The sequence below is a fragment of a genome, unplaced genomic scaffold (genome assembly GCF_019419815.1).
Source record: "Pyrus x bretschneideri cultivar Hongxiangsu unplaced genomic scaffold, Pyrus_bretschneideri_v1 Contig10, whole genome shotgun sequence".
In the NCBI taxonomy this organism is placed as follows: domain Eukaryota; kingdom Viridiplantae; phylum Streptophyta; class Magnoliopsida; order Rosales; family Rosaceae; genus Pyrus; species Pyrus x bretschneideri.
In genome coordinates this window covers 3244169-3269316 of record NW_025999391.1, presented here as the reverse complement: position 1 = coordinate 3269316, position 25148 = coordinate 3244169, and the positions used below count along the sequence as shown (strand labels likewise).

The window sequence follows — 25148 nt, the reverse complement described above, 5'->3', positions numbered from 1 at the left end:
TCAGTGTTTTGCTTTAATCTAGTTGTGTGATTGTAATTGAGATATCAAGTTTTCTATCTTCTTCTTGTGTTTAAATCTAAATATATGTGAAATTTGATGATTCATTGTAATTTTGTTAGTTTGCAATTGCGAAGCTTATTGAGCTCCTGCCAGGCAAATTTTAAGTATATATATACAAAAGTTAAACTTAAATTTTTGCATAGAATAAGTATGTAGCAAAAACCAAAAAAATAAAAAAATAAAAATTTGATTTTAGGTTAATTTTTTTAGCTAGCCCACCCATAAAATATTTTCTGGCTCCCCCTTGCCAGTGCACCATTCCCATGATGTAGGCACTGGTTTTACATGTGACATGTCTGGGTAGATTACGAGAAACCGCTTTATATTTTGGATTCCGTTGAGTGGTTCGGAATCATTACTCTTGCACATTTCCAAAAGGTTAGTATAGAACCCTGGATTCAAGTGAATGAGAATTATCCACAATAGACCTTGTGAATATAAATTAGATTTACCATGTTGTTACTCATAATCCAAGTAGGGAATTATATAGAGTTCTTTAAATAAATTCATGAAATGATATGTTATCGCATTGATTCATTAACGTAGTTGAATGCTAAGATCATGCATCTTTGATTCATGAATTGGTTAATTGACGGGATTGTGGAATGACGTTGAATATGATTGTTATTATTATGATTATTTTAGTTGATCAATGTGGCTTGAGAATAATATTGTGCTTCATTGGTTATTTGATATGTTACATACTGTGGATGGAGGTATCATGTTGAAAACATAGTGATTTATATGATGGATGGAATGGAAATCTTGAATGTCATGTGGGTTTGTTATGTAGCCCTGAACCTAGTAATTTCATGTCATGCTTGTTAAGTTCTAATAATTGATCGAGGAATGCTATGCTTTTCGATTTGAACGTACTATGATAAACATCAAAGTGTAATGAATAGTGAACTACAAATGGCTTCATCCCTATTAAGGGTACGTAGGCAATTTAACGAAAAGGTTAGATGCAGCAATAAAGTATACAAAAAATCACTACGAAATTCGAGGCTTGAGTGTGCTTGGTACATATCCCGAATGCGGGTATGTTAGATATACGGATACTTGATGACGTCATGTGTTGATCCTGGACGAATATCGGGATCGGGGCGTGACACAGGATTTGGTGTTTTGGGGGCTTTTGCTAATTTTGGCATGGTATGTATCAACTTTCATTTGCTATTTATGAACCCTCGTTATTATTATGTTTGAAATTACTTTTGGAACAGCTGAAAACACTTTATGTTAGTCTTTATCATGGATACCAGCTGAAAATTTTTGACCTCATTAAGAGATTTAGATTGGGAAGTACCATGATTAAGAGCATGCCTGCAAGCATCAAACAAGCTACTTGGTTGCAGTGCCTGCGCTTAAACAATTGCAAGAGACTTCAGTCTTTGCCAGAGCTCCCAGTGCTTCAAATTCTTGAAGATGGTGTTAAGTTCAAAGACTGCTCTTGTGCAAGGTTGGGATAAATATGAAATTTTTCGATGGGTGCTTAAGTTTTATAATTGTCTAGCATTGGACTGGAACGCAAGGAGCAACATAATGGCTGATGCACATCTCAGAATTATGAGAATGGCAAAGCAGTTGGTGCACATCTCAAAATCATGTGAGTGGCAACTGCTTTGTCAAAGTTCAGAAGTGAAAAAAGTTTCTAAAATTTCCCCATCTTTCTCTGCTACCAACCTAACCCTTTCTAACATATCTTTCTATGCTGCCAACCCACCCCGCATTTGCCAATAACCTTTCATGCTCCTCCCTCCATGTCCCAGCCTTGAATTTTTACCCCAATTTTGAGTTTCCCAGTTGAGGCAGTGAGTGAGCTTTTAACCATGGAATCGGCAGATCGAATAGTCGAAATGAGAATAAATAAGCATAGGGACATGAATCGGGTTTGGGATAAACAACAGCTGATTGCAGGCAAGGAGGAAGATGGACCTTGAAAGCTCCTGTCCCAAGTCGCGAAACGAAGAGGAAGAAGAAGTTGCAGGGAGTCGACTGAGACAGAAACAAGAGTGTTGAAGTTGTAGGGGTGTTTTGGGATATCAAAAGAAGTACAAGGGCACTTTAGGAAGAAAAGTTTGATTACTGATGGACCCTTTCTTCCGGAATTCAATAACCAGCGATATCTTGGTAATCGGATTCCGAGTAAATCCATAATTGAATTTCCCATTTTGGATGGACTCCACCTTTATTTTCATTCTTCAAATACAAGTAAACAAAAGAATGCATTAGAAGGAATGCAATTATGATTCTACTTACCTCATTTTACATTTGGTAAACACGCCAAGCATCTGTCCCTTTGACAGAAAGAAAGAAAAAAAAAAAAAAGCATCTGTTCCTTTCTTGCCGTAACTGTCTTCATCAACTATAATTGCTTATGGGGAAAGGGATCTTCTCCGGATCTCTTCCATCAAATCTGTCCATTCATTCAATTCAGGTTCTTGAATTTTGATCTAATGGTTAAAGTTATTATAACTTTTAAAAACCCAATATTTTTAGCCGTTAAACCAAATTTCAAATGTGTGTATTTGATGGAAGGGACAGCCTTTCCTTCTTTTTGGTCAAACAAATTTTACAATTTGGAAAAGCAAAATCTGTTCCAATCTCTTCAAAGAAGAAGCAACCGCTCTCTTCTCCGGTTTCTAGCTCTTGCTTTGCTTAGTTGGACCTTCGCAGGTGTAACTTATTTGTTTGATTTGCTGTTTGTTTGAGTGATGGAGGGAGAGAGATAAGGAGGAGAGAGAGAGAGAGAGAGAGTAATACTGGAAGAAAGAGAAGCGCTGGAGAGTGAGAAGAAATCTAAGGGAAGAAGATTGCAATTTTAACAAGATTCAGTTAAGTTTTCTTCTTCTTCTTCTGTACAAAAATATGTTGGTTTTTGGTTACAAAACTTTTCAATTCCATTTATTTCTGAACATCTTGCCATAATCATTGATTTAATTAGCAATTTTTCTTCCATGGTACGTACCACTGAGTGGTCCGGAAAATTAACGGTAAGAAGGGATCTAATTGATCTTTGCATCGGTTAGATTCCGTACCACTCCTGCGATTTGCAGTCGGACCCTTCAATTAGTGAAAGGTTGTTGGTTTTTAGCCTTCAATTATTATCTTAGTGAAAAATGTGTTGGTTTTTAGCCTTATAATATCCTGTTTATTATTCAGAGAGAGAGATGGAGTTCACTGGGATTTTTCAAGTTTTCTTCATCATTGTCATCACTATCATGACTCTGTTCTACATGTGCCGCTGCGGATTATTAAAATTTTCTTGTTGGACTGCTTCCTATGCTGCGTCTAATGATGCTGCTAATGATGATGCCCACGAGGAGGATGATGATATCCCTCCTCACCAAGAAAAGTATGATGTGTTTATTAGTTTCAGAGGCGAGGACACCCGCCTTACTTTTACCAGCCATCTCCACGATGCCTTACTTCAGAAGAAAATCGAAACCTACATAGATTACAGGCTTGTACGAGGAGACGAAATCTGGCCTGCCCTTTTAGAAGCAATCCAGAAATCAACACTTTCGGTAATCATTTTGTCAAAAAGCTATGCTTCTTCCACATGGTGTCTGGATGAACTTGTGCATATCCTAAAATGCAAGGAAAAATATGGCCAGATGGTTATACCCATTTTTTACGACATTAATCCATCAGAAGTTCGAAAACAACAGGGGAGTTACGCATATGCATTTGCTCAACTTGAAAAACGATTCAAGGGTAATGACAAGGTGCACAAGTGGAGGGCTGCTCTGGCGACTACAGCCAATCTATCCGGATTCGATAATACAACCAAAAAAGGGTGACTGGTTCTCTATCTTATACTGATTTCTACTCGTGACTCTTTGATTTATACAGTATTAATTAAACATACTTATTACTAAGTATTGCTTAGCCTTCATAATGATTATATTTGGCAGGACGGAGGCTGACTTAGTTAAGCATGTGGTCGAGGATATTTGGACCAAATTGACTCGTGAATCATCGTGTGATTTAAAGGGCCTGGTTGGAATTGAAGGCCGCATCGAGCAAATCGAGTCCTTGTTATGCCTTGATTCCCCAGATGCTTGCAATACTGTAGGTATTTGGGGAATGGGTGGGATTGGAAAGACCACCCTTGTTGAAGCTGTATTTCATCGGCTATCATGGAAGTTCGAAGCTTGTTGTTTTCTTCGAAATGTTCGGGAGAGAGAACAAAGGGATGGGCTAGTTCAGTTGAGGAATACAGTTGTTAGGGAAGTATTCAAGGAAAAAGATCTAAATATTGAAACTTCAACCATAGGATCAGCTCTTGTTAGAAAGAGGTTAGGCCGTACAAAGGTCCTCATTGTTCTTGATGATGTGAATGATTCATGTCAATTGGATCAGTTACTTGGAGATGGTATTGGGTCTGGTCCTGGAAGTCGAATCATCATAACAACTAGAGATAGGGCCCTGCTAGAGGAAATTGTTGTAGATGATAAAAATATATATGAGGTTAGGGGACTGGAACGTGATGACGCCCTTCAGCTCTTTCGTTTGAATGCTTTCAAGAATAACACTCCTATAACAGATTATACGAGGTTGTCATCAATGGTGGTGAGTTATGCTGGAGGCATTCCATTAGCTCTTAAAATTATGGGGTCCTCATTTCATGGCAAAAGCAGAGAAGAATGGGAAGAGGAATTGAACAAACTGAAACAATTTCCAAATGAAAAAATCCAGGACGTGTTGAGACTAAGTTATGATGGATTGGGAAGAAACGAGAAGGAGATATTTCTGGATATTGCATGTTTTCATAAGGGAAAGCATGTGGATGAAGTAAAAAGAATGGTAGATATTCGTGGTTTGTTTGCAACATCTGGAATTAGAGTTCTCATTAAGAAATCTCTCATATCAATTGTTTCTACGAGGAAAACCTTAGAGATGCATGATCTTGTACAAGAAATGGGCCGGGCAATTGTTTTGGAACAATGCATTGAAGAGCCTGGCAAACGTAGTAGGTTATTCATCGCTGAGGATGTCTATCATGTATTGAAAAATAGGACGGTAAGAGCTAAATTCATTCCCTTTCTTGAGAAAACAAAACGTGAACTTTCAATGGGAAGACACCTAGGGAAAACTCTTTTATAATAAACAAGTCAGATTCCTACAAATGTAGTATTGGTTAAATTTTGTTGTATGTATATTGTATTCACATTTATACTTTACTTTTGATTGTCAGGGAACCTCAACGGTTCAAGCCATATTCTTTAACAGGTCAAACATTGAAGAGCTAGACTTGGATGGTGCAAACTTCAAACAGATGTCTAAGTTAATATTTCTAGGTGTGTATAAGAGTTCCACCTATAGGTTTGAGATCTACGGAAAATTAAACTTTTCTCTAGATCTTCCCAATTCTCTTCGTTACATTTTCTGGCATGCATATCCTCTGGAATCCTTGCCATCAAAATTCTCTGCTATAAATCTTGTTGAGCTTCATATGCCCGAGAGCCAAGTTGAGAAACTTTGGGATGAAGACAAGGTAAATGCTTATTTTACTTCTTGTATAACATGTAATCATGCTGAAAATTAGTCATGCTAAGGTATTGATTCTTGCTGTTTCTTTTCAATTTGTTGCAGGTTCTTATGAACTTAAAAGTGTTCAATATGCGTTCCTCCAGAAATCTAACTGAACTTCCAAATCTCTCTCAGAGTCGAAAACTTGAGCATATAAATCTTGTTTACTGTACAAGTTTGGTTGAAGTTCCTTCATATTTTCAACATCTTCACGAACTTACTTTTCTTGAACTTGCTTGGTGCACGAGTCTCAAGTATCTTCCGAAGATGCCAGGCAATATTGAATATTTAAGTTTACGTGGCAGTGGTATAAAGGAGTTACCTCCATCAGTTTGGTCTCACCAAAAAATTTCTTCTTTGGATATTGGAGATTGTAGAGACCTTAAGAAACTTCCAAACAACAATTGTAAGCTGAAGGTATCAGGTTATTTTAGTCTAGAGTACTGCTCATCTCTTGACGAGTTTTCTGAGCTTCCCAGGGATATAAGTGTACTAGATTTGACTTGTACATCAATAGAAGTATTACCCATATCATCAATGGAGTGCCTCATTAGTCTTACTACAATTAAACTGAATGATTGTGAAAGGCTTGTGACCCTCCCGCCCAGCATTTGTAAGTTGAAATCTCTGAAGGAACTTGATCTCACTGGTTGCTCTAAATTTAAAAACTTCCCGGAAATATTTGAGCCAATGGAACATCTGGAGTTTCTTAGTTTAGAAGGAACAGCGGTTAAAGAGCTACATTCATCAATCGAGTTTCTCTTTGTTCTAAAAAAAATTCAACTGACAGGTTGCAAAATGCTTACAAGTCTTCCCACGAGAATTTGTAAGTTGAAATCTCTCGAGAGACTTGATCTCACTGGTTGCTCTGCATTTTTCAAATTCCCTGAAATCATGGAGCCGATGGAACATCTGGAGTTTCTTCGTTTAGCAGGGACAAGGGTTAAAGAGCTTCCCTCATCGATCGAAAATCTAATTGGGCTTCAAACATTAGATCTTCGTCTGTGCAGTAACTTTGAGGTCTACCCGAGCAGCATCAACAGTTTAACCAATCTTAAAACTCTCAGCTTTCGTCATTGTTTGCGTCTTAAAAAAGTGCCTCCCTTCTCAGTCGGTTTGCTGTCTTTGGAAAAACTAGACCTCTGTTACAGCGGGTTATTGAAAATCCCCAGTGGCCTCATTCATTTAGCCTCATTACGAGATTTAGAACTGAGTGGAACCATGATTAACAGCATACCGGCTAGCATCAAACAAGCTTCTGAGTTGCGGAGCCTGCGCTTAAACAATTGCAAGAGGCTTCAATCTTTACCAGAGCTCCCAGTGCTACAAATTCTTGAAGCAGATGGCTGCATATCACTGAAGACAGTGTCAAGTTCAAGGACTGCACTCGTTCAAGGTTGGGATAAATATGAACTTTTTCAAGGGGTTCTTAAATTTTATAATTGTCGAGCATTGGACTGGACTGCAAGGAGCAACATAATGGCTGATGCACAACTTAGAATTATGCGAGTGGCAACTACGTCCTCAAATGTTAGAGGAGGAGAGGATAATGTATGTGTCTTCTCTCTCTCTCTCTCTCTCACACACACACACACACACACACACATACACACACACACACACACACACAACACACACTTGTGTTGCTGAATTGAATAATCTGATGTCTATAAATGTTGCAGGAAAGGGACTCGTATCCGCGGCCTTTGGTTACCATTGTTTACCAGGGAAAAGAAATTCCAAGTTGGTTCAGCTATCAAAATGAGGGATCTTCAATCAAGCTTCCTCAAGATTGGTTTCGAAAAGGTTTCTTGGGTTTCGCTTTCTCTGTTGTTATTGCATACGACTTTTATCCACTTATGTGGGTGGAAGTTAATTTCAAGTTCAAAACTAATAATGGCGAGAGCCATAATATCAGCTGTCCTAATTTCTATTCTCCACATAAGGATGGTGGATGGTATGACTACAATTTCAGTCGATATCACGTGCATGTGTGGTATAATGCCTTTGAACTTGCAGTAGAGGGAGTAAAATGCTCTGCCGATTTCTACAAACATGTCAGTGAGGCCTCTGTTTACTTCATCCCAGTGGGTACTTCTGATGATCTAGAAGTGAAAGACGATGGAGAATTGATGAGTCCAAAGCCCATGATCAAAAGACGTCGAAAAGTGTCGAAAAGTATGAAGGTTAAAATGCCGAAATATGTGGAGGTGGAAAGGTGTGGGATATGCCCATTGTATGCTGAAGATGATGAGAAATTGAGACTTGATGTCATGTTGCGGGAAGCACAAGTGGAAGAAGGTGCGCGACAAGATGATTCTGAAGCCAATGGATCAAGTGATGAGCCTGAAGCCAGTGGAAGTTATGAACCTGAAGAATCAAGTGATGAGTCTGAAACAAGTTCGAGTGGTGAAAGCGGTGGACGTGATAAGTATGAAGCCTATGGAAGTGATGAGTCTGAAGAAATTATTGAAATGTAACATTGGGATGGGCAACAATGGACCAAATGCTGAAATTAAGTTTTATTTTACAGGTAAGGTATCTTTCACTTCATTCTGTTTTCTTGAATTTGTAAACTTCTGATGTTTCCTTGGAGTAAAATCTTTGCACGTCATTAACATTCTTCATATATTCTGACTATGTTAAAGAACATCTCAGAAGAAGAAAAAGCCGTGTGTATCATGATGTATCGAAAATAATTTCTTGTTTTGTTGCAAGTTTTGGTGATTGTTTGTTGCGTCTTGGGACCTTGTCACTGGTGTGGTGATTGTTGCAAGTTAGAGCATGAAGCTGCTATATAATTTCTCACAAATTGAATAATATGATGTCCATCAACCTTTCATGAACCCTTACGGGGCAGCCTTTAGTTAGCTTTTAAATGTTTTAAAAGGCTGATTCGGTCTCGCTGTTGTCTTGGCCTTCGGAGTTGGAAGTGAATTTCAATTTCAAGGTTTCGCTCGTTGATTTGGAAATGCAAATGCTTTCGATTGGTTTTATCTTCAATTGAAGACTGACCTACACCCACCGTGACACTAGACTAATAACGCACCAAGAAGTATGTCACCCACATGCTAGGGTAGTCCTTGTCGAGGTCAAATTGCATTGGATGCTCTGCTGATCAAAAGATGAAATCGAGCAACAAAGTTCGTACGTAAATAAGGCCGGGAAGGGGGCGTATTGGCTACCGTGTGTTTGCCACTACCATGCATAATCTTTAATAAAAGGTATGAATTGATGGTGATCTTCCCTTAATATGTCTTTCTTTATGCGTCTGAACGCATTGAATTTTTATTCACGGAAGGTAAAGTTGCTTTAGTTGGGTTTTTATTCTCATCATCTTCTTCTTTTTTTTTTTTTTTTTTTTTTTTTTTTTGAAAACCTCTACGGTACGAGGAAAATTTTATTGATAGCAAAAAATACACCTAATCAGGGGGGACATAAACCTTATCCCTAAAAAAACAAAGACAATAAAAAGGAATACACGAAAAAGAAGAGAGGACATAAACCTTACATTTCTAGAAATAAAAAACAAGAATGAAATAAAAAAAAAAGGAGGTCTTTGAGGGGGCGTTTGTTTGCCCTCACTAACTGGGACTGGACTAGCTATTAGTCCAATACTGTGTTTGTTCCATGATTGGACTAACATTAATGAGACTAAAGAGGACTAGCATGGACAAAACCCTTCACTAAGAGGTCTTAGTGAGACCCCCCAATAACCATGGGACTAGCTAAGACTATCCTCTATTTCTCGTCCTTGTCATGTTCAACGACCACTCCCGACAGACTCCTCGTCATCGCCGGTCACCTAGATCAATCATTAACTTCCCGACTCTCTTTCAGATCCATTTCACAACCAACTTTCATATAAAATATACCAAATTGAAGCTGGGAGTGACAAGATTACGATTTTACTTGAATCGAAGCCAAAATGTGGTCAAATGTGGCCGGAAAATGGCCTGGAAGTCTCAGCCTGTTTGGGCTTCTTCAAATCCATGACAAATTCGAGCATGCAAAGCTAAGATCTCGGTCCAGGGATGGTGATGAATTTTTTGGTGGTGCTAACTTCATCCAATTTAATGAGGGTTGGCCAAAAAACACATCGGGAAACCTGCAACTCGTTGGGAAAATTGGAGCCGTGAGGTTCCGTTCGAACAACGCATAGCTAGAGAGGGAGGGATGACAGAGAAATAGAGACTGGAATCAATAAGGAGTTTGACTAGGAATGAAAAAGAGACATGAATTGAGAGGTCTGAGAGGAAAAAAAGAGGGAGAGGGTGGGACGATGAGAAGAGGAAAAGAGTGGGACGGAAATGGTAGGAAAAGATAGAGAAAAAGATAAGATCATAATAAAATATTAATAATTTATATATTAAATAAAATAATATTAGAATTTGTTATTATCCAGCTTCTTAGTCCAATACTGCACCAAACGCTTCACTAAGTTAGTCCAGTTTAGTCTAGTCTAAGTCAGTCCAGCTTAGTCCTTTAAGCTAATCTAGTCCGAAATAGTCCGGCGCAACAAACGCCCCCTGAATGGTTTTCTAGGGAATACTGCATATGATGTTCTAGAGCACCATAACATTTTCAATAACGTAATGAACCTCAAATCAAGATCAAAGTGTATATCTCAAACTGAAACTAATGTATACATAATGCATAATATATTGGTTAATTGCTCCAATGCTTGTTAAAAGAGTAAAGATCACGGTTTACATACATATACACATAATACATCTATATAAACTTGTTTAATACATACATACATTCATAAAACTAATAAACTTAAATAAATATTTATAATTCCAGTTCGGTTCAGTTTAGGCCAGTTCCTAGTACTACAAACGGGGTTCAGAACAGATCTAGTCCAATTCGGTTCTTGACGTTTTTGGTCCACATGTTTTTTTTTTTTTTTTTTAATATTGTCGATTCGGTTTTTCAATTCGGCAGTTTTAATGCCCACCGCTACCGAGAGAGACAGAGAGATTCTTGACGTTTTTGGTCCACATGTTTTTTTTTTTTTTTTAATATTGTCGATTCGGTTTTTCAATTCGGCAGTTTTAATGCCCACCGCTACCGAGAGAGAGAGAGAGAGAGAGAGAGAGTATCATGACTCTCTTACTTGGGCCTAGACCCATAATTTCAAGCGGCATTTTGGACTTTCTTATGACCTCTCAATAACTTCGAAAATAGAGATGACAAATCAACTCATTAAATTGTTAATGGGTAACCATTAAGACCTGTTTAGTTTGATTTTACCATAATATGATGGTGAAATTGATTGTGGTGATGATTGTGTAATACCTTTTTACAATGAAATCAAACTAAATTGGTAGTGATGATGATTGGTCCATTGGATTTTCCGATCAATGGCCTAAAAAAGTATTAAAAAAAAAAGGGAGAAAATTAAAAAGAAAAAAAAAGGTTAATTGTTACTGTTGGCTACACTTGTCAAAATCTGGGCGGTTAGATTACAACTTTTTTGTAATTATTAATGAGGTTAGATAAAAATTATAAATAGTTATTAAAATTATTAAAAAATACAGAAAAATATTCAAATAAATTATAATTTTTTTTCTATAAATACATAGGGGTGGGCATTGACACATCCCGACCTAGATCAGGGCATGCTGGCCGTCACGTGGAAGTGACGTAACCATGTGCACAGTGCGAAGCTAATAAAATAGTAATAGAAATAGTAATATGAATAAACAAAAACCGGTCTTACATAAAGTAATAACAACAATGCAAGCGTAAGTGTGACGCTAAGTTCAGAGCATAAAGTCTAAAGCAGTCCGGGAGGAAATGACGCAACAAAAGTACACCCGAAGGTGGCCCTACGCTGGTGATCGTCTGTCAGATATGCCGGGAAAATCCTCAGGCAAGCCACCAAACGTGCTAGCCAACTAAAACCTGGAGGGGCGCAAAACAAAAGCGTGAGTGGGTAAAAACAAAGCTTTTCGAAAACCATTTAATAAATAAGTTCTAACCCCTCGCCATAAAACCTGTATATTTCCCAGAAAATAGAGTATATATATATATATATATATATATATATATATATATATAAATCATGCTCAAGGATATGCTATACCAAGAACTCAAAATGAAATGCAAGTGCTCAGGTAATATCGGAAAGTGTCTGACTACCCTCACATCCTCAACTCTGCTAGGAGCAACCTTATCCAACACCACATGAGCTAAGTACCCCTGGCAACCTTTAGATAATAACCTTTTCGCTCGCATGGCTGAAATAACGCCATGTCTCACCCTACTCTGCTCACCCACAAAAGTAACCACATGTAGTCCAGGGCGATGGAACGTAACTATTTTCCCGTAACAATCAATATTGGCACGATTGAAATGCAACCAATCCGTGCCCAGAATCACATCAAAGTCAACAATATCCAACGGGATAAGATCAGCTGGCATAACAACACCCTCCACTATCACTGGACATCCTGGGTACACACGATCTACAATACATCTCTCCCCTCTAGGCATAGCGAACTCTAAATCATACCCTAGAGGTGTGGGGCGAGGTTGCGTCACTTGAACAAATGTATGAGAAACCACAGAATGTGTAGCACCACAATCAATTAATACTCTAGCAAAATAACCAAGGATATTTAACGTACCCATGATCAAATCTGGATTGTTCTGAGCATCCTGCAGAGAGATGTTATGAATACGCCCCTGGGTCTGCTGTCGTCCACCTCGACCTCTGCTCGTCTGGCCACCACGACTCTGAATGCCACGCCCCTGACTGGGCTGACCAAACTGCCTCGAAGACCCTGCGCTACTCGTAGCAATCTCCCCCTGCTGAATCTGTCCTCCCTGGAACCACTGAGAACCACCTGCTGGAGCTGGAGGATACGGCATATAGTCGCCAGAATACGGAGGATAACCGCCCTGGGAATATGGGTCATAGGGATATTGATACTGTCCCGGGGCATAAGGAACAACATCGCCCTGATAGTAGTAGGCACCACCTCGACCTGTCTGCCCATAACCACCCAGACCCTGAATCTGCTGAATCGGTGCAGGTGGCGGCAAGAAAGTCTGCTGCGGCTTCTGCTGCTGACTCTGGGGACAATTTGCAGCCCGATGTCCCATCTGCCCACAAGTAAAGCAACCACTGCTGTCACGCCTACACTCACCAAAATGGCGATTATTGCACCTGCGGCAAACTGGGGCCCTACCTCTACCACCATCACCCTGTCTCTGGCCTCTAGCACCACCAGCAAACCTACCTCCACGTCCCTGACCAGTGGTGCTGAAACCATCGCTAGAAGAGCTAGAACTAATGCCACCCCTCTTGAAGTTCTGTGTCCTACGAGGTCCGAACGACACCTAACCTTTACCCTTATCATCTTTCTTCTGATTACCATCTTTCTCTTCCTCCTCACTCTCGCTTGGCATATTTTCTGAATCCTCAATCCTCAACAGAATCTCATAAAACTCCTGGTAGGTATCACAGTGGGTAGTGGTCGCCATCGAACGCCACTTCTTCTTAGTGCCTAAACGGAACCGACGAAGCATCTCCGTTGGATTACCAACAACATCTGGATGATCGCGAGACAAATCAGTGAACCTCCGATAGTACTCATTCGCTGTCAACTTCCCCTGTCTCAACTCAGTGAATTCCTACTTCTTGCGATCAATATACTCAGGAGGCACAAACCTTCTCTTGAATAACTCTCAGAAAACATCCCAATCCGTCTTCTCAGCTGGAGTCAAACGACGAAGTTCCTGCTCCCACCAGGACGCAAACTCCTTACCCAAAAACCACGACGTCGTCTCAACCCATTTCTCGACAAGGAGATTCCCCTGACTGTGCAAAACACGAAAAGTCTTCTCAATATGCTCTAACCATCGCTCTGCACCCTCATGACCCTCGTTGCCTTTAAACTTATCCAACTTCAAATTATACATAGTCTCCAGAGGAGTCCTTTGGGGAGGGCGGATCGCTGACTGAATAGCTGTAGCAATAGCTTCCCCCAGCTGAGCAATATCTGGGAAAGTAGGCTCAGCAGAGCGACGTGGTTCCCGACGAGGCGGCATAGTTCTGACAGAAGACACCAAAACCATTAGAATACTCACAAAAGTACAGGACTGCCAAAACTAGGCTCTGATACCAAACTGACACACCCCGACCTAGATCAGGGTATGCTGGCCGTCACGTGGAAGTGACGTAACCATGTGCACAGTACGGAAGCTAATAAAATAGTAATAGAAATAGTAATACGAATAAACAAAAAATGGTCTTACATAAAGTAATAACAACAATGCAAGCGTAAGTGTGACGCTAAGTTCAAAGCATAAAGTCTAAAGCAGTCCGGGAGGAAATGACGCAACAAAAGTACACCCGAAGGTGGCCCTACGCTGGTGATCGTCTGTTAGATATGCCGAGAAAATCCTCAGGGAAGCCACCAAACGTGCTAGCCAACTAAAACCTGGAGGGGCGCAAAACAAAAGCGTGAGTGGGCAAAAACAAAGTTTTTCGAAAACCATTTAATAAATAAGTTCTAACCCCTCGCCGTAAAACCTGTATATTTCCCAGAAAATAGAGTATATATATATATATATAAATCATGCTCAAGGCTATGCTATGCTAAGATCTCAAAATGAAATGCAAGTGCTCAGGTAATATCACGTCCAAATCATATAAACTGTCAGCCGGAGTCACCTAACGTGACCTGTACGGCTGAATCTAGAGCTCAAATCTCAATCTCACTAACTGGATCTGCACACGAGTCGGAACCACCTAAAGTGGTCTGTATGACAGGCATGGGTGTAATATATATATATATATATATATATATATATATATATATATATATATATATATATATATATATATATATACGCTCAAGTGCTACGATCACGTGAAGGCTGGGCGAATAATCGCGGGTCACCTACGAGTCGGAACCACCTAAAGTGGCCTGTACGACAAGACTGTGCACCTAACTTGGATCCAAGCTGAGTGTGTGGTGCGGGAGGTGAACATCACGTGAAGGACTGTGCCCAACTCTGGGCGGGAGCACTAACATCGGGGGTGCAGGTTATGAGCTCTCTATGTATCTAGAATCACTACTGAACGTAAATATAAATCACCCCTCACCTGGCACTTATCTGTGCGTTCGCAGCACCAATACACACACATATATAAATGCAAGTAACCATGCATAACAAACAGGAATATAATATATGGCATATAACGAATAAACATTTCAAATCATTTTCTGGGAAAAATATAAGTATATAGGTATATACAGAAAACCAAAAGCCCACTCACTGGTATGTGGAAGGGTCGTAACCCCCCTGCCTCGAGTGACCACGCTCGTCCTCGGGATAGGTATCACCTATATGCGAAACAACTACAAAAACGTTAATTTTAAAGCACATAACCAACCTTTAGAAAATAACTTCTCATACAATGCTCAAATGGGGTGTATGAATACACCAACGTGATCTACTCAACCTCAGGAACATCCCAATATTTTTAAAATAATTTTTCACCGTCGCACGCGCCCCCACGCGCCGGCCACGCGCAGGCACGTGCCTGGCACGCTGACGGCGTCAGGAATATTCCGTTATCCCTAACGGTAACTGTCAACGGCGTTAGGAATATTCCGTCATTTTTGACGGAATATTCCGTCGTCTTCTCCGATGAGGCTCCGGCGCCGTCGCCGGCGCCGGAAAATCGGGAAATTTTCATATCGTGATATCTTCTTCGTTTTTCAACCAAATTTCACAAAATTGGTACCAAAATGAAGCTTACAACGAGAGGAACAAAATCATACGACTTTCAAGTGCTAAAATCTACGAAATCTCACCTGGAAAATCACCCCAACTCCGGCCAACCTCTAAACTCGTGATCTCGACGTCCAAAACCTTCAAACGAACCACCCCGAGCCTCCTAAGGACCTCACCAAGCTTCCTACAAGCTTGAAATTCCCAAAAACATGAGAAATTACGTGTGCATGAACAGTACCAAGAATCGGGCATCACGAGTTCGACGTGAAAACGAAGGTAACCTTACCTGAAATGGGTATAATTGGACTCCTACGAGCCTCACGAGCATGGATATGTACTTTGTTCCTTCGATCTGTGAAGATTTGGTGTGTTTGTGTGTGTGTCCGTACGTTTGAATGGAAAATGGGAAGGAAAGGGAACTCGGGACAGGGTGCAGGGCAGGGGAAAGGTGTGGGGTGCTGGTTAGTGTGTGTGTGGCCCAAAACATGCCAACAAAAACCCAAAAACAACCACAAAACGTAAAGGAATCGTACTAGGGGCAAAATCGTCTTTTCACGTGTACGTTTTCAAATTTTTCGGAACGGGTTGTCACAGGCATGGTTTGGTTTGGCCCGGTTCTACCTCGAATTGGAACCGAAAAAGATCAACGGTTAGGTTCGTTGTGATTCCATTTAAATTTATTTATAAAACCATACGGTTCACTTTACGACATTTCCAGTTCGGTTATTGCCGGTTCACGGTTCTGAATAATAAGCCATTTGAATCTTGGAAACATAAATTTAGAGCACATAAAAAAATCAATGGATTTTCATAGTAAAAGATAGTAATTGGATCACACAACGAAGAACATGCATAACTAATCATAAAGAATGATGAACTACAATAGAAGAAGATTTAAAAATTTAATGGCACCAAAACTTTACAAAGTCAATGAATATTATTCATATCAACAATTCACAAAATACAAACACATAACTAACAAATTTAGCTTACCAAAACTCATTCTGGTTATTAATTTAACAATCTAGAAACGAAATACTGAAGCACTTTTACTAACAAACATGATCAAACGGTTGAAATTCACAAAATTTTCAAAACCCAATTAATTATTTATATTCACGGTTCGGTTCAGTTCTAAGCAGTTCTGTCAACATGAAAATCAGAACCAGAACTGGTATGAATGGTCCGGTCCGGTTTTTGAACCTATGTTGACTTTTTTTTTGTCAACACGGTTTTTACAGTTTATTTTATTGTGGTTCGATTCGGTTTGACGGTTTTTATCCCCACCCCTATTTACCTAACCATGCTTTTCCACCTTACATCACATTTCAATATTTTCAACCAATCTTTCCTTCAGAGTTTTCTTATACTTTTGTATGGAAAAAAAAAAAAAAGCTATGGAATTGGGTACAAATTTGTCTCAAAGTCTTCTTAGACATTTCCACCTTATATCATGACCCGTGGTGCTACATGATTGATTAAAAATCTACTCAAAAGTATATCCACAAAAATTTTACTTTCAGATAATGACACGTGGCGTGACGAGTTTGGTTAAAAGTCCTATCGAATTTAAAAATAAAATTGTGTTTTATTATTTTATAAAAAAATATTTTAATACTAGCCTAGGTTATTCAATTTACGGATGGATATGCACTTGGACAATTACTGTTTACTAAAGGCAGTAATTGCTTGGGCAATTTGGGAGAGGAGGAGTTGATGAGACTGAATATATTTTCCTCTATTTAAGTGAGCTATGAAATGTATTGCTGGCTACTGGCACATTTTGGTGATTGTGGAATTTGTGTAATGTTGGTGATCCTTTGCTGCGTCCTGGTACCTTGTCACTGGTGTTGGTGATCCTTTGTTGCAAATTAGAGCATGAAGCTGTTGTATAATTTCTCATACAAATTGAATAATCTGATGTCCATCAATGTTTCATGAACCCCTACGGGCAGCCTTTAGTTAGCTTTTAAATGTTTTAACAAGATGATTCGGTCTCCTTGTTGTCTTGGCCTTTGGAGTTGGAACTGAATTTCAATTTCAAGGTTTTGCATGGCGGATTTAAAAACGCAAATGCTTTCGACTGGTTTTATCTTCAATTAAAAACTGACTTACACCCACCATAACATTCTACATTAATAACACACCAAGAAGAACGTCACCCAAATACTACGGTAGTCCTTGTCGATATCAAATTGCATGATGAAATCGAGCAACATAGTTTGTAAATAAAGCGCGTAACCACGTAAGGCAGGAAAGGAAGACCTATTGGCTACTGTGTTTTTGCCACTACCATGCACTTGTGACTTGCCCAGTAGTCAGCTAGCTTTTATACAAGTTTCGGATGATGAGGTTCCTTTAATTTGTCTTTATGTGTCTGAACACTTTGAATTTTTGTTCGCGGAAGGTAGAGTTGGGTAATTTTTTTCATCATCTCTTTGATGCTTTTTTAGGAGAGGCTGTATGCAATACTTCAGGTACCGTTTGGTACGTGGGATGGGATGGAACAGAGTGGGACAAGGCGTTCCGTCCCACGTTTGGTGCGTCTAAAACGGGTGGAACGAGTTGTTCCACGGGACGAGTTTTGGATGAATTTTCGTTCCACCTCACCCTCCTGGAACGACTCGTTCCACATCCATGGAACACAAAATTATAATCTCTCCGTCTCCTTCTTCTTCCTCATTGTTTCCATCCGAGGGCATCTTTGCTCCCGCTCTGTTCCGTCCCATCCTGTCCCATCCCGTCCCGTCCCGTCTGCATACCAAACGATACCTCAAAGCGCAATAATATTTTTTTATAACTTAATAAGTCTCATTCATCTCAAATACTTCGTTTTCTATCTTTTTTTGTTTTTTTTTTCTTTTGTTTTTTGCTCACACAGGTTACTTCGTTCTCTATCTTTGATGTATTATCAAGCACTCGTTTCTTTCTCTTCTTTTGTACTTACAAGTTACAAGTTCATTGTTAGTGTCTAACTACAGTGTGTTAAAGAGAAATACCTTAACTATAAGGGCAATCCACCACTTGTTTTTCTCGTAATTAGGTAAAGTCTAGTTCACCGAAGCCAATTTGTGAGGTGTGCATTTTCTATCTCAAGATTTACTCATTCATTTTCGAATGTTTTGGTATGCTTTTATCTTTAATTAAAGAGTTGTGTACATTTGGTATGCTACTATGATATTTAAAAAAATAACAAACTAATAAGTATGTGAACCGGATGCTACGATGACCCACCAGACGTAGGTTAACTGTCTTTGTCAAGATCAAATTTTTGCTAACTAAAGTTGAAACTAGTGGAACTCTAGAAGGAACAATGAACTTTGTATGTAAAGACTTGAATTTGATTTCCTCATACGTGAACACGTATGTGTGAACGCATTGAATTTTTGTCTGTGGAAGGTAAGGTGCTTGAGTTGGGTAATTTGAGATTTTCTTCTTTTACTTTTTGTTATTTTTTATAATCATCTCTTTGATGATTTTCCTGGAGTATCCCGTGCACCATATAACTTTTTGTAACTTTGTGCAAGCCAAGTGAACTAGTACAATTGACCTAGTCTCTGCGGACAACTACTCTCTCATACTTTGCTTGCTTCTCAGTTTCTGCCTCTCTGTCTTTGTGCCAGTTTACTATAACTAATATATATATATATATATATTTCCGAATCTTTTATGTCCAATACCAAACATATATTTCAACCAAAAATTCAAGTAGATCTGAGTAATATAAAAGATTGACGTGGTTTAACCGTGATCATACATCATAAAAGGGCATGAAGAGAGTATGAAAATAAGAGAGCAGACAATCCACCTCCTCTTACTTGGGCGAAAGCACATAATTTCAGGCATAGTTCTTATGACTTCTCAATAACCACAAAAATAGAGGTAGCAAACCAACTCATTGAATTGTTAATAAGTAATCATTTAGATCCGTTTAATTTTCACTGTAATATGATGGTGAGATTGCTAATGGTTATAATTGTGCAATACTTATTACAATGAAATCAAACTATATTCTTAGCCCTCCATTATTTGTCACCTGTGCCCGGAAAGACAATTCTAAAATCTTAGCCAATCTCCACTAATGAACAACTATATTCTTTGCCCTCCAAAATTTTGTAGTGTGAAATCACTTGTGTTTTTTTTATTTTTTTAATGAGAACTATAAAAATGTGCTAGAAATTTCTTGAAAGAAATTAGGCACTAACTAACTGGGAAAATTCAAAACTTTGTAAGTAAACTGCGTATAGGGAGGCCCCATCCCATGTGCCCCTTTTTCTACTCTTTTTTTTTTTTTTTTTGGGAAACAGCCCCTTTTTCTACTTTTGGTCATCATCTCTCACTCACTGTTTTTCCTAGGGGTGGGCACGGTGTGGTTCGGTGCAGTTCGGTGCGGTTCTATCCCTAAATTGAAACCGGAACCGAAATATATTAACGGTTCGATTCGGTGCGGTTCCACTTAAATTTATGACTAGAACATTACGGTTCGGTCTACACCAGTTCCAATTCGGTTCTTGTCGGTTTACGGTTCCTAATAATAAATTATTTGAACACCAAATCATTATGCATTCAAATACATCTTCTAAAGCTGATTACATAAAGTTGCACACAACACATCTTTTTTAATGCAAATGTCCTTGGTAGTGGCACCAAGTCAACAAAAAGAGACAACTAAAATACATATGCACTGGTCAATCAGTCAACAAACAAAAAAATGATGAAACAAATTGCAAGTTTTCAGACTTCAGTGAGCAAGCAAGAAGCAGCAGCTCCTGTACACAATTTTTCAACCTATTTTTCAACCTATTATACCATGACATGTGTGTGTATATATAATTTATTTATTTATTATTAATAAAACGGTTCGGTTCGGTTCGGTTCGGCCGGTTCTTGGTCATTCGAAACCGGAACCGGAACCGGTTTGAACGGTTCGGTTCGGTTTTTCACTCAAAGTTGACTTTTCCGGTCAACACGGTTTTTTTCGGTTTTTTTTCTTACGGTTCGATGCGGTTTTGCGATTTGGCAGTTTTTATGCCCACCCCTAGTTTTTCCTGAATGAGTTTGAACTTTGTGCATGTAGTCAAAAGCTAGTTCAAGTAAATTCTGGTTAGTCGCCCTTTTTCTCTCTCTTCATTGGACTAGTATTTTGTTTACTTTTATTATTTTTTAATTTTCATCAAACAAGCAAAACATAAGTTCGAGCTCATTCGAAAATCGAGCCGTGCCAACCCACCAAAATATATATTTCGGTTTACAAACGAACCGAATAGAGCTGAGTTTTGAGCTTGAAAAACCATTCGACCAAGGTGCTTAAACATAACTTAGATGATGTTGTTCGTGAACAATTTACGATATTGTTTCTTCCATAAATTTTGTTTTTTGAACAAGTTGTAATCACAACGATGATACTCTAGGGATCTTAATGGACATGTTTTATAATACATGTATTTTGTAACATATTTAGAAAAATGTGAAAACAAAATACAATTTAAAGAAAAAAACAAACGATGGCCTCAATTTAGTTATTGCACTCGCTGTGTTTCTTTCACAAACATGAATTGTATATGAGAACAAAGTCGAATGTCTAATTTCCCTCTTCTCCAATATTGCTGGTATAAAAAAACAAAAACCATGTAAACCATTTTGACAAAATAAAAAACAGCTTGGATAACCAGCAGCCTCGACCCCAGCCACCTCCTCCCCTCCCATTGCCAGCCTCCCCCTTTTATCTCTCTTCCTTCACTTTTCTCCTCAAAATCTGACTCGACTAAAAAAACCGATTTAGAGGTGGGCTTTCTCTATTTCTCGCGCTCTTTTGATTTAAGAATTCAAATGCTTTAGATTAGTTTTTATCTTCAATTAATCAAGTATTGTCACCGTAACATTCAAAATTAATAATGCATAAGAAAGTGCGTGATCTAGATGCTACCGTAACGTGTTTGTCCTTGTCGAAATGTAATTGCACTGGAATGCTCTGCTGATCAAAAGATGAAATCAGTGGATGGAGCAATGAAGTTAAATTTGTACATAAAGTGCGTAAGGCTGGGAAGGGGGGCCTATTAGCTACTGTGTGTTTGCCACTACCATGCACTTGTCACTTTCAGCTTTAATAAAAGTTATGAACCGATGGTGTTGCCTAATTTTCCTTTCTTCTTCATTTTTTTTTTCCTCTTTTCATCGTCCCTTTCGATTTTTTTTGGAGAGTTCTGTTTTTCTTGAATATGTAAACTTCTGATGTTTCTTTGGAGTAAAATCTCTGCACTCCATTAACATTTTTCATATATTCTGACTATATTTTGCTCCATTTAGGAGCTATCAAGCACATTTTAGTGATTGTGGAATTTATAGAGATATTAAATCCGTATGTATCGTTTATCAGAATAGAAAAGACATATTTATGATGTATCGAAAATAATTTCACGTTTTATTGCAAGTTTTGGTGATTGTTTGTTGCGCTCTGGCACTTTATCACTGGTATTGATGATTGTTTGTTGCAAATTAGAGCATGAAGGTGCTATACAATTTCTCACAAATTGGATAATATGATGTCCATCAATTTTCACGAACCCTTACTGTTTTAAAAAGATGATTTCGGTCTTCCTGTTGTCTTGGCCTTTGGAGTTGCAAGTGAATTTTAATTTCAGGGTTTTGACCGTTAATTTAAAAAGGCAAATACTTTCGATTGGTCTTATTTTTAATTAAAAACTTACTTACACTCACCGTGATATCCTAAATAAATAACACAACATGCAAGTCACCTAAATGGTTAGGTTGTCATTGTCGAGAATCTCGAGATCAAATTACATTGGATACTCTGCTGATCAAAGGATGAAGGCGAGCAACAAATTTTGAACATAAAGCGATATCAAATTACATTGGCTACTGTGTGTTTGCCACTACCATGCGCTTGTGACTTGTGAACAGTCAGGGTAAGAACTGATGATGATGTTCCCCTTATTTGTCTTTTTCATGTGTCTTAACGCTTCGGATTTTTGTTCGGGGAAGGTAAGAGTGTTTGAGTTGGGTTTTTTTTATAAGAAAATTAATGGAAAGAATTTGAAATTTTTTAATTTTAATTATAAGATAAAATAAAGGATAAAGTGAATAATAACATGATTGATATTTTTAGTGTAAAAATATAATTTTTCGTTAAAATAAACAGTACCGAAATTTTTTTGTTAAAGTTTTTTTTTTTAATTTCATCATCTCTTTGATGATTTTCTAAAAATGTCTGTATATGATATTTCGAAGCACCAGAAAATTCTCAAGTACTCGCTTCTTTCTATTCTTTTGTACTTACAAGTCCATTGTTAGTGCCTAAATACAGCGGGTTGAAAAGAAATATCTTAATTATAAACGCAATTCACCACTTCTTTTTCTTGTACCTAGGTAAATTGTAGTTCACCGAAGCCAATTTGGCATATGTGTGTTTTCTATCTCAAAGTTTGCTTGTTCATTTTCGAATATTTTGGTTTGCTTCTTTCTTTAATGAAAGGGTTGTATACGCTCGGAACGCTACCTTGACATCCTGAGCTAATAATGAATTAACAGTACGTGACTCGGTTGCTACGATGGCCAACCGGCTGTAGGTTAGCTGTCTTTGTGAAGATTAAATTTCATTACTGTTCAAAGCTGAAAGCAGTGAAAGGAAAATAGAACTCAAGAAATCTAAACTCATGATGATGTGGCTTTAATTTGATTTTCTTCATATGTGTGAACGCATTGAATTTTTGTTCGCGGAAGGTAATTTGATCTCTTCTTTTTTTCGTCAATCTTTATTTTTGTAACCTTGTGCAAGTCAAGTCAACTAGTACAATTGATCTGGTTTGTACGGGCAACTATTCTCTAATCCCTTGCTTGCTTCTCAGTTTCAACCTCTCTCTGTCTTTACTTAGTTTAGTTCTTAGATATGGTGTTGGGCACGGTCCGGTTCCGCTTAAATTTTTTACTAACATCTTACAATTTGATTTAGTTTAATTTCAATTTGGTTTATACTGATTTACAACCAAAATTATATATATATATATATATATATATATATATATTTGTGTGTGTGTTTGATATGTTACATATTGCAAAGTGATGTGCTATCCACACACCCTATTTTACTTCTCACACATCCCTTGATAATTTATGTTCGTTTATCTTCTTCAATTCATCTGATCCAACATCTGAAAATTAAGAAGGTGTGTGAGAAGTAAAATGAGATGTGTAGATATCACATCCCTTTGCAAATATGCTTATATATATATATATATATTTTTTTTTTTTTTTTTCAAATCTTCTACTTCCAATATCAAACACATATTTAAAATACTAATTCAAGCAAATTTGAGTTCCCTCTAATAGATTTAAAAGATTTTTTACCGGAAGAGAGAAAGTGTACATATAAATATAAATCCACGGATAAAAAACCTCAAATCAAGACCAAAGTGTACATCCTAAACTAAACTAAAGTGTAAAATATTGGTTAATTGTACCAATACTAGTTAAAAGAGTACAAAACACAATTTACATACATATACACATAATACACTTATAAATACTTGTAAATACATACATACATTCATAAAACTAATAAACTTAAATAAATATTTATACTTTTGGTCCAGTTCGATTTAAGCTGGTTCCTAGTGCTACAAAATAAGGACTGGAACTGGTTTGAGCTAGTCTGATTTAGTTCTTGACTCGATTTTGACTTTTTCAGTCAACACGGTTTTTTTCAATTTTTTTATTCGGTTGATTCGGTTTTCCGGTCCGCCGGTTTTTATGCCCACCCCTATCTAGATAGATAGCGAGAGAGAGAGAGATGGAGTGTATCATGACTCTCTCACTTGAGCCAAGGCACATAATTCCAGGTAGAGTTCTAGACTTTCTTATGACCTCTTGATAGCCTGAAAATAGAGATGACAAATCAACTCATTGAATTGTTAACGCGTAACCATAAGACCCTGTTTAGTTTGATTCACCATAATATGATGGTGAGATTGGTAGTGGTGAGGATTGTTTAATATCTTAGTACACTGAAATTAAATAAAATAGGTATTAGACTCTTAATGGGTTGACTTGTGTGCTCGGAAAGACAATTCCAAATCTAAGGCAATCTTCACTAGTGAACAATTATATTCTTAGCCCTCCATAATCTTTTAGTGTGAAATTCACATGTTTTTTTTATGGGAAATTACAAAAATGTACTGATAGTAAATGCTTGGAAATTTCTCCAAAGAGATTGAACACAAAGGAAAATTCAAAACTTTGCATGTAAAGCGTGTAAGGGAAGGGCCCATCCCATGTGCTCCTTTTTCTACTTTTGTTGGTCTCTCGCTCATTAATGTTTCTGAATGAGTTTGGATCTTTAAGCACGTGGTCAAAAGCCAGTTCACGTAAATTCTGAATTTTGTCTCTTGCTTCATTGGATTCTCGTTGCTTCATGAAAAATATCATTTTAAAAGAGTTTTTTTAATATTTATCTAATAAGAAATCTCTCTACAGCTACTTTCTGGATCTAAAAACTAGAGAGTAGGTTTCTCTTCTCTTCCTTTCACTCCACTCATCTCTAACTTTTCTCTTTATTTTTCTCTTTTTATAAAAAAAATATCAATAACAAATGTTAACCTAACTTAATCATTACCGTTCAAATAAAAGAATAAAAAATGGAAGAAAAATTAAAAGAGGAGACAATCTTATTCCAAAAACTAGGGATCATGATCCTCTTAATCTAAGGATGAGGATCCTCATGACCAAGACATATGGATTGTTGGATAAAAATTCAATGGTTATAATTATTATAATTTTAA

General features: G+C 37.9%; 1 protein-coding gene across 1 annotated transcript; it reads left to right on the top strand.

The window, feature by feature from the left end:
* The first annotated feature begins 2656 nt into the window (after positions 1-2656).
* On the top strand, positions 2657-8280 carry LOC103933516 (disease resistance protein RML1A). Its single transcript, XM_048565751.1, has 6 exons — positions 2657-2897; positions 3226-3862; positions 3981-5088; positions 5264-5563; positions 5662-7149; positions 7281-8280. Exons 2-6 carry the CDS (start codon positions 3234-3236, stop codon positions 8076-8078), a joined length of 4323 nt encoding a protein of 1440 aa, XP_048421708.1. The 5' UTR covers positions 2657-2897; positions 3226-3233; the 3' UTR covers positions 8079-8280.
* The last annotated feature ends 16868 nt before the right edge of the window (positions 8281-25148 follow it).

What these genes read in the sequence shown, in the direction of transcription:
- LOC103933516 (XM_048565751.1), top strand. Translation starts at nt 3,234, where the DNA reads ATGGAGTTCACTGGGATTTTTCAAGTTTTCTTCATCATTGTCATCACT. An exon ending in ATGTATTGAAAAATAGGACG is followed by an intron (nt 5,089 to 5,263) that starts GTAAGAGCTAAA and finishes TTTGATTGTCAG; the next exon opens with GGAACCTCAACGGTTCAAGC. An exon ending in AACTTTGGGATGAAGACAAG is followed by an intron (nt 5,564 to 5,661) that starts GTAAATGCTTAT and finishes AATTTGTTGCAG; the next exon opens with GTTCTTATGAACTTAAAAGT.